Genomic DNA, 18,890 nt, shown 5'->3' on the forward strand with positions numbered 1-18,890 from the left:
CAGGCCCTGGGCACCTCTAGTGCACTTTACTAGGGACTTAACAGTAAAACAAATATGCCAATCATGGAGAACCAATTACGTACATATTTTAAACAGGAGCACTTGCACTTTAGCACTGGTTAGCAGTGGTAAAGTGCCCAGAGTAACAAACACAATAAAATCAGAGTTCAGCACACATCAACAACCTGGGGAACAGAGGCAAAAAGTTAAGGGAGACCACGCCAAGGATGAAAAGTCTAACAACATATGAAATTAGCTTATGACTAACCTTGCAAGTGCTAAGTATAGAGGAGCTATAGAGGAAGATTGATCTGTGGAGTGTTGGGAATACAATGGAGCGCCCTCTAACTACTGTTCTCCTGGAAACTTGCCAGAAGGTGCCATGTCAATGTACCATAGTCAGAGGGAGGCGAGTCTGGGGGGAGAAGGGGAAGCATGGTGGGGGGGAAGGAGGTGAGCTCTCCTAGAGGCCAAGACAGTGAGGGCTTCAGGGATTTGGAGAGTGGGTGGGTACCGATGGAGTAGGAGGGGCAATATATGGGGGGGAAGCACAAGGAGTTAAAAAGGATACTCAGGAGAATGTATATACCATAGTCGAGGCATCTTTAATTTTAGAATATATCTTCAAAAAGCAGGGAGAAGGAGGCAAACTATCGCTGGCAATGAAGGACCTGCACATTGGCATTTGGGAGCTAGTCGGGGAAGATTACCATGACTAATTCAGGTTCTACAGATACAATATTTAGGACCATCTCATGTAACACAAACAGTATCAATAATCCAAATAAATGTAAATCCATTCAATCATGTCTTAAATCAGCAGGAGCGCAAATTATTTTTCTCCAGGAAACACATGTGAAGGCATTAGTTAAGTTGCCAGTTTTGCCAAGGTATATATATCACAAGCCTTTTATGTATCTGCGAACGTGATGTCAGGAGAGTCGCTATTCTATTCACTCAAAGATTTATAGGAGAGGTGATTCAGGTGGTGCAAGATCCAAAAGCCCGATGGATATTGCTTAATGTAAGAACTAATAGTATAGTAATCAATATAATTAGCTTTTATGGGCCCATCGAAGACAAGGCGACATCACTTAAGGAAATCTATAATTTCTTAGGTCCTCTAATGGGATTAGTTTTAATGGGAGGGGATTTCAACCTTATTCAAGAGACTATCAATCATTGTTCTTGCCAAAGCAAAATGCAGAATAAACCAAAATCAGCAAAGGTTTTTGCCAGGATGAGAAGGGATCTCACCTTGATAGACCACTGGAGAGCAGACCAACCCACGAGGAGTGAATTCACATGCTCTTTTAAATGCTTTAATACTGTATCTCGTATTGACTATTTTCTAACATCACACAGCTGGAGAAGAGCAGGATCTGGTATATTGTTGAATCCTTTTTCTGATCATTCCACCCCGTATGTAGATCTGAAAATAAGTAAAACTGCTAAGGGGGCAAGACCATTGTCCCTAAGTAGGTCTTTACTGATCCAAGGAGATTGGGTAGCCAACATGCGGATCGCACTAGCTGATTTTCTACATGGGAGTCAAGGTACAGCTTCGAGCTATTCAATTTGAGGGGGGGGGTGTAAGGCTAAATGGAACAAGACATGAGGAAATAGCTGTGTTACAAATGGAATTCGAACAAGTCGGGAGGGAGAAAATTAGCTTAAAAACAGCTCAATGTAATACCAGACTAGTAAGAGCAAGTCAAAATCTTAAAGATTATTTCGTTTCATACAAGATCATCAGCCAAAAGACCTGTTTTCAGAAAGTATACGAAGAGAACGTACAAGAGGCACAATCAGGAGATTATTAGAGCCATATTTGATCCTAAGCAAAATGAGATGACAACTGATGGTGAGCAAATAGGTGGAATATTTTTAGAGCATTATGCTGACCTTTACTTATATAGTGATAATTCCTCACCCAACCAGGTTGTCGCACAAATAGTGGACCTCCTGCTTACTTTATTGAACGAATTTCTGAATGGAAGTGACATTCTAAAAGACTTCATAGAAGCCAATACTTTGAGCTTCCCTAGGAAAGATAAGCCTCTTGAGTCACTGGGCTCCCCTAGCCTGATAAACCTTCTCAATGCAGATGCTAAACTTGTTGCCAAAATTATGGCATAATAACTAGTCCTGGGCAGAGTGACGGCGTCCGGCTTTGTGGAATTTTGCACAGTTGGAAAAAAAACTCAGTGGAATTCAGCGAAGCCGGAGTTCTGTGACCCACGGAGTCCTCCTGAATGCACCCATCTCGGAAGAGCTAAGCAGGGTCTGGCTTGGTGAGCCAGGCCCGGCCCTGCTTAGCGCTTCCGAGATGGGTGCATTCAGAAAGGCTGCAAGCAGTGAAAGCTGCTGTTTCAGGCCTCTTGTGCACCAGCCTGCCCCCTGTGCTGTGCCAGGGCCGTAGGCAGCAAAAGCTGCTGTTTCAGTCCTTGTTTGTGCACCAGTGTGAGACGAGGACTTAACTGGGTCTTCCTGGGAGGTCCCCCTCTCTTCTACATTCGACAGCACAAGACTTCTCAGCAGCTCGCTTCCTCCTCTGCTCCGGTGCACTCTGCAGCCCAGTTAAGAGCTGCACAGCGCAAGCACAGACTGTCTGCGCTTGCGCTGTGGCGCCTATAATCGCCTGCAGTGCGCACCCAGTGAGCTCTGCTCCACTGGCACGGCTAGCAGAGTTGTTTGGACAACTCAGGGCTCCAAGCAGAGCGTGTAGTTCCAAAAACTCTGTTAGCTCTGCCACCAGAGCAGAGCTCCCAGCACATCCCTAATTATAACTAGCCCCCGCAGCTGCATCAATGGTGCATTGAGATCAAAATGAGTTTCTACCGGCAAGGTCAACACATTTTCTGGTTCAAGCAAACAACTATTACTCAGCTAATAATATCAAAGCTGTAAGAATTATGCTAGATGCCGAAAAGGCATTTAATCGTGTCCACTGGGGGTCCTGCTCACGATCCTTTCATGCTTCCCCACTAGTTAACAAGGCTATTGTATAATCTATGTTGTAAAGCAGAGGCTGAGATTATAATAAATTATCAGGTTATAGACTCTATCGCAATACCTAGGGGCATGTACTGGGGCTGTCTAATCTCATTGGTTATTTTTCCTTTATTTTTGGAACCACTCTCTTTGGCCATTAGACAGGATCCGGCAATTTTGCTGCTCCTAAACAGAGACCCGAAGAACAAACTATGTGCAGATGATATTGTTCTTTATGTGGCAGAAACAGCTCGAATGTTCAGAACACTTTCGCAGAAATTCAGTCCTTTTCCGTTATAGGGGGGTTACAAAATCAACCAGGCTAAAATCCAAAGTGGTGGTGTTTCATTACTCATCCAAAATATTACCTAGAGAGATGCAAGGTCATTTTTCAGACACTCACCCCAGAAAGTATTTAGACCTCTTTTTTAGACATGATTTTTTGGATCTTGTCAAACAGAACTATATGGCCACACTGAAAAAGGCATGCTTCATTTTGGCCAACTACCATAATTTATCATTATCTGTTGTAGGATGGGTTGCTGTACTTGAAATGTCTATTTTATCCCTATTTAGTTTTATATTTTCAAATGTTATGATTGCCGTAAGACAAATTTTATTTCACGAATAGATCAGATGATAAAGACATGTTTATGGCACGGTAAAAAAAAAACATGCACGAAGCCTACCCCCCTTCAGCTTTCTATTGAAAACAGAGGGTTTACACTTCCACAAACACCTAAGTATTACCAGGCAGCATGTTTGGATTGGCTAAATCGGGTTGCTGCAGAATTTTTCTAATCAAGCTGTTTTTATCTGCAGAAAATGCTGGTCGAAGCAGAGACGCAGCTGCCAGTATTTTTGAAAATACTGAAGTTTCCAAAAAGATCTCGGTACAAGCTCCCTAATGCACATGTTAAAAAGTTCTTATGAATCCAGGAAGATTATCAGTTCCCCCTTGATGCATTCCCAGATGCATGTGAAGTAGTGCAGATTAATATGCCTAATTTGAAGCATAACACTATCAAAAAATGAGACCGAGTAGGATACCACAGATCTGAAAATGTTGTATTGCAGGGCAGATTAAAACATTGTGACAGATAGTAATAGACCACGCTAACATTTCAACTCATCTTGTGTTTTCCTACCTTCAGATTGATAAATATCTTCAGGCCTATATGTTGACATCAAGCTGTGTAAAAGAGCACATTGATAAAGCATATTTTGTGGAGAAAAAAAAAAGACTTATCGGTTTGGAAAATTGGTGTTGAGTATTGTACTTATATTTTCACGAGCCAATAGCTCGATCAGCTTTCGATTCTAACTTGCAATATTTTGAGGGAAAGCTCGATTTCATCAGATGGGCAAGATTAACCGGCATGTCTTAAACACAGAGTGGCGCTAATTACAAACACATGGTGGGTCATTTCAACCCTGGCGGTACGGGACCGCCAGGGCTGAAATGACGGAAGCACCGCCAACAGCCTGGCGGTGCTTCCAGGGACATTACGACTGCGGCGGAAGCGCCGCGGTCGATGGCCCCGGCGGTTGTAATTGCAGGGGATTACGAGTCCCCCTACCGCCAGCCTTTTCCTGGCGGTTTGAACTGCCAGGAAAAGGCTGCCTGTACGGGGAGTCGTGGGGCCCCTGGGGGCCCCTGCACTGCCCATGCCACTGACTGGCATGGGCAGTGCAGGGGCCCCCTGACAGGGCCCCATGCGGCTTTTCACTGTCTGCTCTGCAGACAGTGAACAGCGCGACGGGTGCAACTGCACCCATCGCACGGCCGCAACACCACCGGCTCCATTTGGAGCCGGCTCCCATGTTGTGGCCCACATCCCCGCTGGGCCGGTGGGCGGAAACTCTGTTTCTGCCCGCCGGCCATGCGGCCGCACATCGATTACAGCTTGGCGGGCGGCGGTTGCCGCCCGCCAATGTTGCAATGAGTCCCATGGTGTTTTATTCTAAATGACCTTTATACTACACTCAGTTTCACCTGCAGCAAATGTTTCCAGCTGTCTTGGCTAGATGTTTTAGATGTGATCCTTTTCAAGGTGACTGGGCCCATATGGTTTGTTTTTCCCCAGATCGTTTGATTTTTGGGACAAGATGTTTCGTTTTATGAGCAAAAAGCTGCAGGTACATATTACACCAGATGTGCGAGGGCTCTTTTTGGAATTGCTCCGATTAATTGGCGATTGAGTCAGCGACAACAACAATTTTTCTTTATTGGCTCATTAGTAGCCAAGTCATTGACCTTGCAAAAATTGAAATCTCCAATTCCCCCTATATTTGAGACCTGGATTACCAAAATGGATCAGGTTAGGAGGTAAAAGAGGCATATGCTCAGAGAGTGAGGGCACTGAGAAACGCTAAAAGTATCTGTAGTCTTTATGGGGAAGCTGATCAGTTGGCCGAATAAGATAATACATTTTATTATTCTGTAATATTACACATTAATCAATCAATGAATGTAGAATATCATATTTTCGTTTCTCACATGACCTATGTTTGAATTATGCATTTTTAGACCTGATTATTCAATAAAAAAAAAGTTCTTAAAAAACGTGTTACTGGAATTCTCGGTGTGACCACTGTGAAAGGAAGAAGGTGTTTCTGTCAGGGAATTACAGGGAGATGGGGCTGTGTGGGTGAAAAGCCATCTTCACAAGGGGTAGTCTGTTGATCTTTGGAAGATTTTGTGTTACATCCCATATGACCCTGTAAAGTGGCCAGTACAATGGAGAACAATGAATAGGTTTCAGAGAAGCTTGGCACTGACTGGAGGGTGACCTACTAGATGACGAGGTTGGACACTTTGAGGCCTATTCACTAAGGTATTTTCGGCCGTAAAGCTTAAACATAAGTTTACCGCCAAAAATAATTTTTATGTCTGCTGAGCTTTCTTAATATAGTTATTGTCTTATGCTCACCTGTCGCATGTCCAGTCCAGCCACCTGCCAAACATCTTCAGATCATCTTTCTGCATTTGTGGTCTCCAAACATCTGGTATTACACAAATAGCTTGAAGAGTTTCTAAAAAAACATTTATTTTGAATGTTTTAATTTAAAACACATCTACTATCAAAACAATTAGAGCCTTATTTAGAGTGCATGAAGGCCCTATTCACTCCAGATAAGATAGACAGGCCTTCGACCACTCTTTGGCTGAAGTGCCACATCGGCAAAACTCGAACTAATGCCCATCTCTGTTTTTTTTTTTTTGTTTGTCTCCCTTCCCCACGTGGACGCTTCATGTTAACTTCCTCCTACACCTGTGTTTCCATTATTCAATAGTCACTGCTGATTTAAGAGCCAACACTTTATATTCATTATTTTCAAGTAGATATGACCTAGTGGCTCTCCCTGCATTTTAGACATCCATGAAGTGGCAGCTTCCTTGAGTCAGGATCACACAGCAATGTTGCAGGCATATGCGATCTTAATCTCGAGCATCAAGTGTTGATGAGACTCAGTTAAAAAAGAAACACTTTTGTGATTTGTCTGAAGTAACTAAGATGTGCGTTGCTTTCAGAGGATGGAGAACCAGTCAGCAGCTCCTATGAATCCTATGACGAAGAGGAGAGCAGCAAAGGAAAGTGTGCTTCCCTCCCGCACCAATGGCCGTCTACAGAAGCCAGCATAGAGCTGATGAAGGACGCCCGCATCTGTGCTTTCCTCTGGAGGAAGAAATGGTTAGGACAGTGGGCCAAACAGCTCTGCGTCATTAAGGACAACCGACTAATGGTATGAAATCCCAACACTTGCAACCTAAATTGTAATCGTTTGCGATTGCTATGGTCGGAGTAGTCTACGATTAACTCATGGAGGGTTTGTGCGCATTGCTTGGTTTGTAAAAGAATTGGTGCTGATTTTCCAGAAACGAATTCTGAATAGTCTTAATTCTACCTCGTGTCTCTTTCATGTAGCTCCCTACAATCCCTGCCCCTTTATCTCAATTGTATGGGTTCCTTTTCATCCCTGCTATCTCCAGTTGGCATTGTTTATATGTCTTTGTCTTCCTCATTTTTTCCTCTTTTCTTCCTTTCACTCTGTTGCTCTGGGTCAAAGTCTGATGATGAAAAGTAATTCCCAGAAGTGAGAGACGGTGAACCCCACCTGTAACCACCGGCTCAAATTAAGCACTGTACATCCACACTGTCCAATTTGATGTTCTAAGTTTGTGGTACACTTGTTAGATATGCCTATTTGAGTGCCACAAGCTTCTTTTATTTGCGGCAGTCATTACAATTAGATTTTATAGCAGCGTGTGCTATAACTGCGCTGATGTATTTGATTACACTTTAGTATCATGCTAAACGATTGCCTAATCAATTGTTTTTCTGTTATTTGTTTTGAAAATAATTAACTGATTTTCTTTTCTTCTTATTTTATTATTAATTTATGAAAGAAAGAACTCACTACAACAAACCTTACAAAATCATACACTGGCAACATTACAAATCCAAGCAAGAGCAGAAAAATAAAGGGAAAACAACTGACAACATTTTCAACCAGCAATGACAATAGGTCTCTCTTATGAATAAAAGTGCCTCTTGTGTCAATGGTGTTTTATTGGCATGCAATGTCACCATACCATCACTCATTTTTGCACTCCTGCACCCATCCATCCATCCACTGACTCATTCTTGCGTTCACCCTTTGGCACAACTGCAATAAAACATGCACAAACTCAACAACATATGCAAGATAATTAAAAAGAAAAAACACAAGTAGGAAAAACACACATGATATCATCTAAACAAAGTAGGCATAAGCTTGCAATAATAAAACTAAACTTTGCCGCAGGTGTCCCTCTTGCAGAGGTATTATAAATAGTCTATCATTGTTTTGAAGTTCCAGCATAGCTCCCATATTTAGAAACAACATTTTTGCCATCTTTGAAGGGTAAAACAGTGATATACTATGGATAGTAGCATTCTATAATGACCTGTCTGCTTTAGAGGGATTGGCCACATGGGATACAGCCCACTGCAGATCAAATAAGTGGAAAGCAAGAGACTCGTTAGCACTGCATATAGAGCTGTAGAATCATCTTAAGAAACATTAAAAGAGAAACTAAGAAATGAAAGGAGAACTATAAAAGGAAAACATCAGAAACTAAAGGACTGGCCTACCAACCCTGACACTGATGCACACTCGCTTTCAGATGAATGTACACATTTGATAAGATAAAATGCAGTTTTCATAGGTCAAGAGAGCCAATGGCTGATGTAGACTGAATCATTATCCCATACAATATGCTGTTTGCCGTGTATGGCAGCAGAATGTAAATGCCACTCAGACAGACCAATAGGAGAACAGAGCTGACCAAAGCCCCCTATTTAATTATTTAAATAAATATTTATGTATATGAATGTATATATTATTTAATGATTTTTATTAGAAGTTCCTGGCAAACAGCATAGAAGAGATTCTAGCAACATTTTTTAAAGTGCAAATTGTCTACCCCGAGGAATTGACAGAGGCAGTAATGAATACCAAAATCCTTCCCTACAAAGGTGTTCTGTGGCATTTCATGTAACAGTATATAACAATTTATCCTAAATTGTCTATCAACTTTAATATATACTCTTCACAATCAATATGTCAAGCCTCCTGCATTTCTCATACTTTTTCATAATCGGTGGATCAGACCTATGGCATTTTATTTTTTTCCTAGTGAATCAATGAGGGCTCTTGCTGTTATTATTAGCTTGTCACCATAACTAATTCAGGCATCCTGCACTGAGCTTAAGTTTTCCCACAATACAACTATGAGGTACACAGTCATAGGCTTCAATTCAGTAGTAATAACAATTCACTCTTAAATGCCAATTGACTTTAGCATATGCATTTTTCAATAAATCAACATATAGGCCCTCATTCTGACCTTGGCGGTCGGCGGAGAGGCGGCGGTCGGACCGCGAACAGACCGGCGGTATTAAAAATGGCATTCTGACCCTGGCGGGAACCGCCAACACAGCCCGCCAACTTAACACTCCGACCGCCACAGCGGTACAAACAAACAGCGCGGCGGTTCCCGCCAACAGCCCGGCGGCAGACAAAGTACCGCCCACCCTATTACGACCCACCAATCTGCCACCTTTTCCGGGGCGGGAGCACCGCCGATAAGAACACGGCGGAAACAGACTACGAACGGGAAAACGCTCACCTCTACGCACTCCACGCGAGATTCCGGCAGTATGGAGCCAGAGTTACAGGTCATCCCCGCACTCCTATTCCTCCTCATATACCAGGAGCAAGCCCGGCGGCGCGGAAGACATCGGTGAGTACTGCACCTACGACACAGGGGAGGGAAAAGATTACCGGCACACACCCACCCACCCACACCCACTACAACACACACATCAATGCATTCCCACAGATCACTGTCACAACCCACAAACCACCCCCCTCCGAAATAATGCAAAGACCAAAAGAAGAGATCATAAACGGCAAGATATATTGAAATATGTACACCAGTAATCCTAATAAATAAATAAACTATGTACAAAATATATACAGCTACGAAATGTAGTCCAACCACTGTCCGTGGATCACAGGGGTCCTGTGCAAAGGGGCAAGGCCCAGTTCCATGACAAGAACTCCACGGAGAGAACACTGCAGGGGCATCAGAAAGAAAATAGGACAGGCACCTCAGGGGGAAGGGAAGGGGGGGCACCTCAGCCACTTGAGTACACGACGCCAGATCCACGAGGGGACTCCATCACCACTGGGCCATCCTGGGGAGAGCAAAGCCACAGTCCAAACAGTCCATACAGTGGGTGGCCTGCCCACTGGGCCATCCTGGGGAGAGCAAAGCCACAGTCCAAACAGTCCATACAGTGGGTGGCCTGCCCACTGGGCCATCCTGGGGAGAGCAAAGCCACAGTCCAAACAGTCCATACAGTGGGTGGCCTGCCCACTGGGCCATCCTGGGGAGAGCAAAGCCACAGTCCATACAGTCCATACAGTGGGTGGCCTGCCCACTGGGCCATCCTGGGGAGAGCAAAGCCACAGTCCAAACAGTCCATACAGTGGGTGGCCTGCCCACTGGGCCATCCTGGGGAGAGCAAAGCCACAGTCCATACAGTCCATACAGTGGGTGGCCTGCCCACTGGGCCATCCTGGGGAGAGCAAAGCCACAGTCCAAACAGTCCATACAGTGGGTGGCCTGCCCACTGGGCCATCCTGGGGAGAGCAAAGCCACAGTCCAAACAGTCCATACAGTGGGTGGCCTGCCCACTGGGCCATCCTGGGGAGAGCAAAGCCACAGTCCATACAGTCCATAACAGACCCCACTGCCACTGGAGGAGGCAAGTTGGCCAGAGGACATCCTGCAGCCCTGCCCGAGATAGATCCTGCCCTGCCACGTCTGCCAAAGGGCCAGCGGTTCTTGCCCTGAAGGGCCCAGTTCAGCGGTTCTTGAGACGGCGGGGCCCAGTTCAGCGGTTCTTGCCTTGAAGGGCCCAGTTCAGCGGTTCTTGAGACGGCGGGGCCCAGCTCAGCGGTTCTTGCCTTGAAGGGCCCAGTTCAGCGGTTCTTGAGACGGCGGGGCCCAGTTCAGCGGTTCTTGAGACGGCGGGGCCCAGTTCAGCGGTTCTTGCCTTGAAGGGCCCAGTTCAGCGGTTCTTGCCTTGAAGGGCCCAGTTCAGCGGTTCTTGAGACGGCGGGGCCCAGCTCAGCGGTTCTTGCCTTGAAGGGCCCAGTTCAGCGGTTCTTGAGACGGCGGGGCCCAGTTCAGCGGTTCTTGAGACGGCGGGGCCCAGTTCAGCGGTTCTTGAGACGGCGGGGCCCAGTTCAGCGGTTCTTGCCTTGAAGGGCCCAGTTCAGCGGTTCTTGCCTTGAAGGGCCCAGTTCAGCGGTTCTTGAGACGGCGGGGCCCAGTTTCAGCGGTTCTTGAGACGGCGGGGCCCAGTTCAGCGGTTCTTGCCTTGAAGGGCCCAGTTCAGCGGTTCTTGCCTTGAAGGGCCCAGTTCAGCGGTTCTTGAGACGGCGGGGCCCAGCTCAGCGGTTCTTGCCTTGAAGGGCCCAGTTCAGCGGTTCTTGAGACGGCGGGGCCCAGTTCAGCGCTTCTTGCCTTGAAGGGCCCAGTTCAGCGGTTCTTGAGACGGCGGGGCCCAGTTCAGCGGTTCTTGAGACGGCGGGGCCCAGTTCAGCGGTTCTTGCCTTGAAGGGCCCAGTTCAGCGGTTCTTGAGACGGCGGGGCCCAGCGGAGCGGTTCTTGAGACGGCGGACGGTCTATGGCCAACTGCTAAATGCCTGGTGGTGCCCTCCTGGGCAGCGGGGATGGTGCTCCTTCACTGCCCACCTGGGCTGTGGGTGGTGGGGCCCTCCTGGCCAGCTGGGCTGGGTCCTCCCTGGGCAGCGGCTATGGGGGTGGTGGGCTCTCCCGGGGCAGCGGCTATGGGGGTTGTGGGCTCCTCCTGGGCAGCAGGCCTGCTGCCTGACCTCTCTGACTTGCTGCCCTTGCCCTCCTTAGTCGTGGGCCTGTGGCCCCTTCCTCCCTTTGGAGCTGTGGCTGGTGACTGTCTCTGGGTGGTGTCCGGGGGGGATGTAGAAGGCGGGCTCCTGCGGCGCCCCTTCCGCCTTCTGCTCCTCTTCCCAGGGGGTGGGCTGGCTGTCCCCTTGCTGCTGGGCGAAGATCCAGACATGCGGGCTGGCGGGCTCCAATACCCCTGCACCCTTGTCAAGGGGGCTGCAGGGCTGGTGGTGGCTGAGGTGCTCTTCTTACCCCGACGAGAAGGAGGGGGGGCTCAGGGTCAGGAAAGAAGTTAGTAGTGGCGAGGAAGAGCTTCTTGGGACAATGGAGAGTGGTAGGTACAGTGGGAATGGGAGTGGAGGGAGAGGATGTGGTTGTAGGTGAGTCACGTTTGCTGTCTTTGGGTGCAGGTGCAGGAGGGATAGGCTGTCGTGAGGTGGATGGCTGTTGGGTGGGTGGGTGGCTGCGTTTGTGTGGTGTGGAAGAGGGGGTGACAGACACAGTGGGAGAGGACACAGGGGACGTGTAAATGGGGTGGTGACTGCACGTGTGCGGACTGGAGTGGAGGGTGTGCTGGTGATGGAAACACTGGCTGATGGTGAGGTGAATGGAGGTGTGAGTGTAGACGTCACAGGGAGGGAGGAGGGAGACGAGGAGGTGGGGGTCACAGAGGTGGTAGTGACTGTTGGCATGTCTGCATCGGAATGTTGCGTGTGTGAATGTCTGCGTGATCTGTGGTGCTTATGTTTGGATGAGCTTCTCTTGGGTGTTGAGGTGTGTGCAGGCTGGTCTGATGGTGTGGGTGGGACAGGCAGAGGAACAGGAGACTGGGAGGAGGGAGTTAGTAGAGGCAGGCAGGAGACAGGGACAATGGCTGCCGTCAGTGCTGAGGCCAGAGCCTGGAACGATCGCTGATGGGCAGCCTGACCCGAATGAATGCTCTCCAGGTACGCATTGCTGCGATGAACCTCCCTCTCCACCCCCTGGATGGCATTCAAAAGGGTAGTCTGCCCAACAATGAGCGTTCGGAGGAGGTCAATGACCTCCTCACTGAGGGCAGCGGGGGTAACAGGGGCAGGGCCTGAGGTGCCTGGGGCGAAGGAGATGCCCGGCTTCCTGGCAGAGCGGGCACGGGGCGAACGCGGAGGGGCTGCTGGGAGGGCGGAGATGGTGCGCTGGGTGGCGGCTGTACCTGTAATGGCGGGGGGCACGGATGGTGCCACCCCCGCAAGGGAGCCCCCTTCCGAGGACGTGTCCGTGTCGCTGCAGGCTCCAGTCGTCCCCGTCGTGGAGCTCCCCTCGCCCTCCGTCTCACTGGTCCAGTCTGACTCTGTGGCATGGCCCTCCTGGGCCATGTGAGATGCAGCTCCCTCCTGCCCCGATGCCACTTCTCCTCCGCCTGATGATGCTGATGCACACAAGCACAGAAAGACAAACAAAAAGGGGGGGGGAGAGAGAAATAAAGGGATATTGAGTACATGGATCTCCGGTACAGTTAGCGGACATGACAGACACAGATGCCCCCTGCACTAAGTTGCGCACTTGGGGTCCGCTACGCATTCCGTGGAACATGCCCTACACGCCTAGAGTTGACAACTGCACCCATGGATGACACGGCCCAGGGATGGCTGTACTGACACACTACTGAGGGTGGTGGCTGGGGACACAGGGGCTTACGGGGGTGCCCAGCCTACAGATATCGCCCTGGCCTAGGGGGACCCACAGCCCTCCTCCCCCACCCAGACACCTCCACTGCGCAACAACAGAGTAGATAATGCTTGGACTCACCCCCTTGTGTCTGCTGTGCTGCCCTCACGCGCCCATCCAAATCAGGGTAGGCCACCGCCAGGATCCGGAACATCAGGGGGCTCAGTTGACGGCAGGCACCCCGCCTACGTTGGGAGGCCATCCCCAGCAGAGACTCGGCGGTCTTCTTGGTCCCGCGGCGGATGTCCTCCCACCTCTTGCGGCAGTGGGTGCCCCGTCGATGGTGGACCCCCAGGGCCCGGACTTCCTTGGCGATGGCACGCCAAATCCCGATCTTCTCATGGGCGCGGACCTATGTGACACGTACAGGGAGGGAGAAATACCACGTTCAAGTTACTCAGCATTTTCCTTTCCAGTGGCCCAACGCCCCCCATCCCCGCCAGGCCCCCCGCCAGCCCCAACATGCCCCCCATCCCCGCCAGGCCCCCCGCCAGGCCCCCCGCCAGCCCCAACATGCCCCCCATCCCCGCCAGGCCCCCCGCCAGGCCCCCCGCCAGGCCCAACATGCCCCCCATCCCCGCCAGGCCCCCCGCCAGCCCCAACATGCCCCCCATCCCCGCCAGGCCCCCCGCCAGGCCCCCCGCCAGCCCCAACATGCCCCCCATCCCCGCCAGGCCCCCCGCCAGGCCCAACATGCCCCCCATCCCCGCCAGGCCCCCCGCCAGGCCCCCCGCCAGCCCCAACATGCCCCCCATCCCCGCCAGGCCCCCCCGCCAGGCCCCCCGCCAGGCCCAACATGCCCCCCATCCCCGCCAGGCCCCCCGCCAGGCCCAACATGCCCCCCATCCCCGCCAGGCCCCCGCCAGGCCCCACGCCATGCCCAACATGCCCCCCATCCCCGCCAGGCCCCCCGCCAGGCCCCCCGCCAGGCCCAACATGCCCCCCATCCCCGCCAGGCCCCCCGCCAGGCCCCCCGCCAGGCCCAACATGCCCCCCATCCCCGCCAGGCCCCCCGCCAGGCCCCCCGCCAGGCCCAACATGCCCCCCATCCCCGCCAGGCCCCCCGCCATGCCCCCCGCCATGCCCAACATGCCCCCCATCCCCGCCAGGCCCCCAAGCCAGCCAGTGGCCCCAAATCCAGAAAGAATTAAACTCACTTGTTGGTCTGGAGGACCGTAGAGTAGCGCATAATGGGGGAGGACCACATCCACAAGTTTCTCCAACTCCTCTGCAGTGAAGGCAGGGGCCCTTTCCCCAGTCGCAGCAGCCATTGTCCCTTCCAGACCGAGGTCACAGCAACACTTGCAGTATAGGTCCTCTCCTGTGAAAGTTCAAGTCGCAAGTGGATAAGTAGATAGAAAATGGCGGTCACGTCCGCGGCGGTGCGTACCGCGGCGGTGCGTCCCGCCACCGCCGGCGCCCTTCGCCATTGGCTCCTGAAACCCATAGGCTTCAATGTTAACCAATGCGGCTTCGCGCCGCGGTCTTCGCCCGCCGCCCGCCGCGGTGTGCCACGCCAGCGCATTGACCTCACATCCCATTGTCACACTTCACAGGTCAGGCAGCCGCCATTTCCAGGGCCCACATGGCTCAATTTCAACTGCGTCACACAGGCCTAGGCCTTGCATAGCCACTCAGACACGCCATTCACTGCATAGAGAATCGTATACTGTGCTAGCTGTGAGTACGTACCTGTGGGTTGCCTGACTGTGTGCTCCATGTTGTCCTTCCTAGGCACCGTCCGCTGGGTTGGGCGAGGAGACGGATGAATCCTCCCGTGTACCGACCGCTGGTGGACCTGTCGACAATGGAAGAACGCCACATTATCCTGACCTACCGTCTTAACCGTGCCACTATCCATGAACTGTGTGCCCGGCTGGAGCCCGACCTGATGTCCCCCATCCGCCAACCCACAGGGATTCCCCCTCTGGTGCAGGTCATGTCAGTACTCCATTTCTTGGCAAGTGGGTCATTTCAGACAACCGTGGGAATTGCTTCCGGGATGTCTCAGCCCATGTTTTCAAAGGTGTTATCCAGAGTGTTGTCTGCCCTGATGAAATCTGTGAGGAACTACATCATTTTCCCTGAGGTGGGCGAACTGGCTACAGTGAAGGGTGATTTCTACGCCCTTGGACATATTCCCAACGTAATTGGTGCCATTGATGGGACCCATGTGGCTTTGGTTCCCCCAAGAGACAGGGAGCAGGTGTACAGGAACAGAAAAAGTTACCATTCAATGAACATCCAGGTGGTGTGTTTGGCTGACCAGTACATCTCGCATGTAAATGCCAAATTCCCAGGGTCAGTGCATGACGCCTACATCCTGAGGAATAGCAGCATCCCTTACGTGATGGAACAGCTACAGAGACACCGTGTATGGCTAGTGGGGGACTCTGGGTACCCCAACCTGTCGTGGCTACTGACCCCAGTAAGGAATCCCCGGACCAGGGCAGAGGAACGGTACAATGAGGCCCATGGGCGTACTAGGAGGGTGATCGAACGCACCTTTGGCCTCCTAAAGGCCAGGTTTCGGTGCCTGCATATGACAGGTGGATCCCTAATGTACTCACCTAAGAAGGTGTGTCACATCATCGTGGCCTGCTGCATGCTTCACAACCTGGCTTTGCGCCGCCAGGTGCCTTTCCTGCAGGAGGATGGTCGAGACGGTGGTGTTGTGGCAGCGGTGGAACCTGAGGAGAGTGACGAGGAGGAAGACGACGGGGCTGAAACAGACAACAGGGACAGAATCATTGAACAGTACTTCCAATAGGACACAGGTAACATTTCAAAGATAATTTAGTAAATGTTAACTACTCTCCTGCATCTCTGCTGCCTGTCTATTTGCCCCAGTGTATGATGACTGAGTTGTGGCTTTTCCCTCCCTATTTCAGATCTGGGGTCCCCACTACGAGTCCTGTGCTTCCTTTCCCCATGGACTACAGCTTTGTGGCAGCTGTTTGTTGACTTCACCATGTACAAGGACATATTTGCACTGTCATGTCAATTACAATCTATTGAAATCACAGCCAGACTCCTGATATTTTGGTGCAAAATAGGTGTTTAATGAAGTGCTCAAAATGGGATGGGTGGTTTCAAGTGGGTGGGGGCTATGGTGAAGGAATGTCCATGGCAGAGTCCAGAGTAACAGTCACACAGGTGCATTGTCCAGAGGCCTGTGGAGAGATGGAGCATGGGCAGGTCGAGGATGGACAGGGTGACAATGTGGGACAGTGGGATGACATCAGGTGGTATCCATTGCTGGCGGGGGTCTTGACATCCTACTCTGTCTTGCGAGATCTCAGGGCCCTCTTGCGGGGTGGTTCTTCTCCTGCAGGAGGTGGGGGTCTGGTGGGCTGCTGCTGTGCGGGGGCCTCCTGTCCACTAGCGCCGGCGGAGGTGGATGGCTGTTCTTGGTCCCGGCTAGTGGCAGGGGCCCTTGGGTGTTGTTCAGTGTCCGCCCTGCTGTTTACGAGGTCCTGCAGCAGCCCTACCATGGTAACCAGGGTGGTGTTGATGGCTCGGATGTCCTCCCTGTACCCCCGATAGTGTTCCTCCTGCAGCACCTGGATCTCCTGGAACCGGGCCAGTACCGTCGCCATCGTCTCCTGGGAGCGGTTGTATGCTCCCATGATGGTGGTGAGGACCTCGTGGAGAGTGGGTTCCCTGGGCCTCTCCTCCCCCCCCTGTCGCACAGCTGCCCGCCGAGTTGCCCTGTTTCCCTGGGCCTCTGCCCCCTGGCCGGTGTGCCCACTACCACTGCCCCCAGGTCCCTGTTGTTGTTGGGGTGGTGGGTTATCCTGGGTGCCCTGTAGTGGTAGACACACCGCAGATTGATGCGCCCTGGAGACAGAGGCATGGGCCCGCTGGGTGGGAGCTGTGCTGGTGTTCCCAGAGGGGTTAGGGTCTATAGTGGCCTGTGCCTGTGTGAGGGGAACCGACTGTCCAGAGGTCCCCGATGGTCCGGGCTGGTCATCGGTGTCCAGATCGACAGAGCTGCTGTCATCGCTGACGGCCTCTTGGGTGGGGGGTGTGGATAATTCTGGCCCCTCCGCCGCGGTGTGTTGACGGTCGGGTCCTGCAGGGGTATAGAGGTATGGTTATAGTTTCAATGTGTGGCATATGGGTGTATCTGTGGGTTCCCGTGTCCCCAAGTGCTGGCATTCGTGTGTGGGGGCTTTGGTGAGGGTGGCTTGTGGGGGGGATGTGTATATGCATTGGGCATGCTTTGGTGATGGGTGTCCATGCTTAGTGGACGCATGCAGGCCTAGGTTTTGGGATGTGTGGGTTGTGATGGTGAGACATTGGCGGGGAATAGGTGTGCTGGGGGTGGGGGTGAGGATGGTGGTGGGGGTGAGGATGGTGGTGGGGGTGAGGGTGGGGGTGGGGGTGAGGGTGGGGTTCGAGGATGGGGGTGAGGGTTGGGGTCTGATTTGGCATGCAGGTGGGGGGGAAGCAGTATTGAAGCTTCAACTTACCAGTATCCATTCCTCCGCCGACTCCTGCGAGGCCGTCAGGATGCAGGATGTTCAAGACTTCCTCCTCCCATGATGTGAATTGTGGGGGTTGAGGTGGGGGTCCTCCGCCAGTCTTCTGCACGGCGATGTTGTGCCTGGATACCATGGAACGCACCTTCCCCCGTAGGTCGTTCCATCGCTTCCTGATGTCTTCCCGATTTCTGGGGTGCTGTCCCACTGCGTTCACCCTGTCGACAATCCTCTGCCATAGCTCCGTCCTCCGGGCAATGCTGGTGTATTGTATCTGTGTGCCGAACAGCTGGGGCTCTACACGAACGATTTCCTCCACCATAACCCTGAGTTCTTCGTCTGTGAAGCGGGGTTGTCTTTGGGGTGCCATGGGGTGGTGTGTATGATGTGTGGGGTGGAGTATGTGTATTTAAGTGAGTTGAGTGTGGTGGTGTGTGTTGTTTTGTGTGTGGATAGTGTGTGGGTGATGGTGTTGAGTGGCTGTGGCTGTTATGTTTTGGATGCTGGTGTCTCGCTCTTGCCTTCTTTACGAATTTTTAAGCGTAGGGGTTTGTGGGTGATGTGGGTGGGTGTTTTATATTGTATTGTGTGTGTGGGAGTGGTGTGTGTATGTGTATCAGGTGTGTGGGATTCAAATCGTCCAATGTGGGTGAGTTTTGTTCGTTTGTGTGTATTCTGACCGCGCCGGTGTGTCCCGCCAATGGAATACCGCGTTTGAATGACCGCCGCGTGGATTCGTGGGTCGTAATGGGATGGGCGTATTTCTGTTGGCGTGGCGGTGGAGGTTTTGTCACCTCCACCTTTCCGCCGACCGCTGGTCTGGCGGTCTGTTGTGGCGGTCGGATTTTCGGAGGTTTGCCTTCTGCGGGTCAGAATGACCGTGGCGGGTTTCCGCGACCGCGGCGGGATTATGGAGGATTTCTGACCGGCGGTAGGCGCCTTTTACCGCCGAGGTCAGAATGACCACCATAATGTTTGGTGCCTTTTTTTGTAACTTTTCATAACAAACTATCAAGCCTATAGTCTTTATAATTGACTGGCCACCATAACCAACTCAAGCCTACTGTACTGAGCGCACACTTTCCACAATGCAACCATCAGACATACAGTTATAAAAGTAGAAATCTATACAAAATTATAGTTGGCCAAATAAAATATAATCTCTCATAAGAGAGCTGAATGAGGATTGTTGTATTGTATATCCACACGGTTAGTTTGGG

At 51.3% G+C, this 18,890-nt stretch overlaps 1 protein-coding gene across 2 annotated transcripts in view; it reads left to right on the plus strand.

Annotated features, from left to right (window-relative positions):
* The window catches only part of AFAP1L2 (actin filament associated protein 1 like 2), a 478,342-nt gene that overhangs the window by 374,282 nt on the left and 85,170 nt on the right, over positions 1-18,890 (plus strand). For both annotated transcript variants that reach the window (XM_069239306.1, XM_069239307.1), the window contains exon 6: positions 6,530-6,741. In XM_069239306.1, coding sequence (XP_069095407.1) covers positions 6,530-6,741 — 212 coding nt within the window. The remainder of the gene's footprint in view (positions 1-6,529; positions 6,742-18,890) is intronic.

Source organism: Pleurodeles waltl, chromosome 6 (genome assembly GCF_031143425.1).
Source record: "Pleurodeles waltl isolate 20211129_DDA chromosome 6, aPleWal1.hap1.20221129, whole genome shotgun sequence".
Classification (NCBI taxonomy): domain Eukaryota; kingdom Metazoa; phylum Chordata; class Amphibia; order Caudata; family Salamandridae; genus Pleurodeles; species Pleurodeles waltl.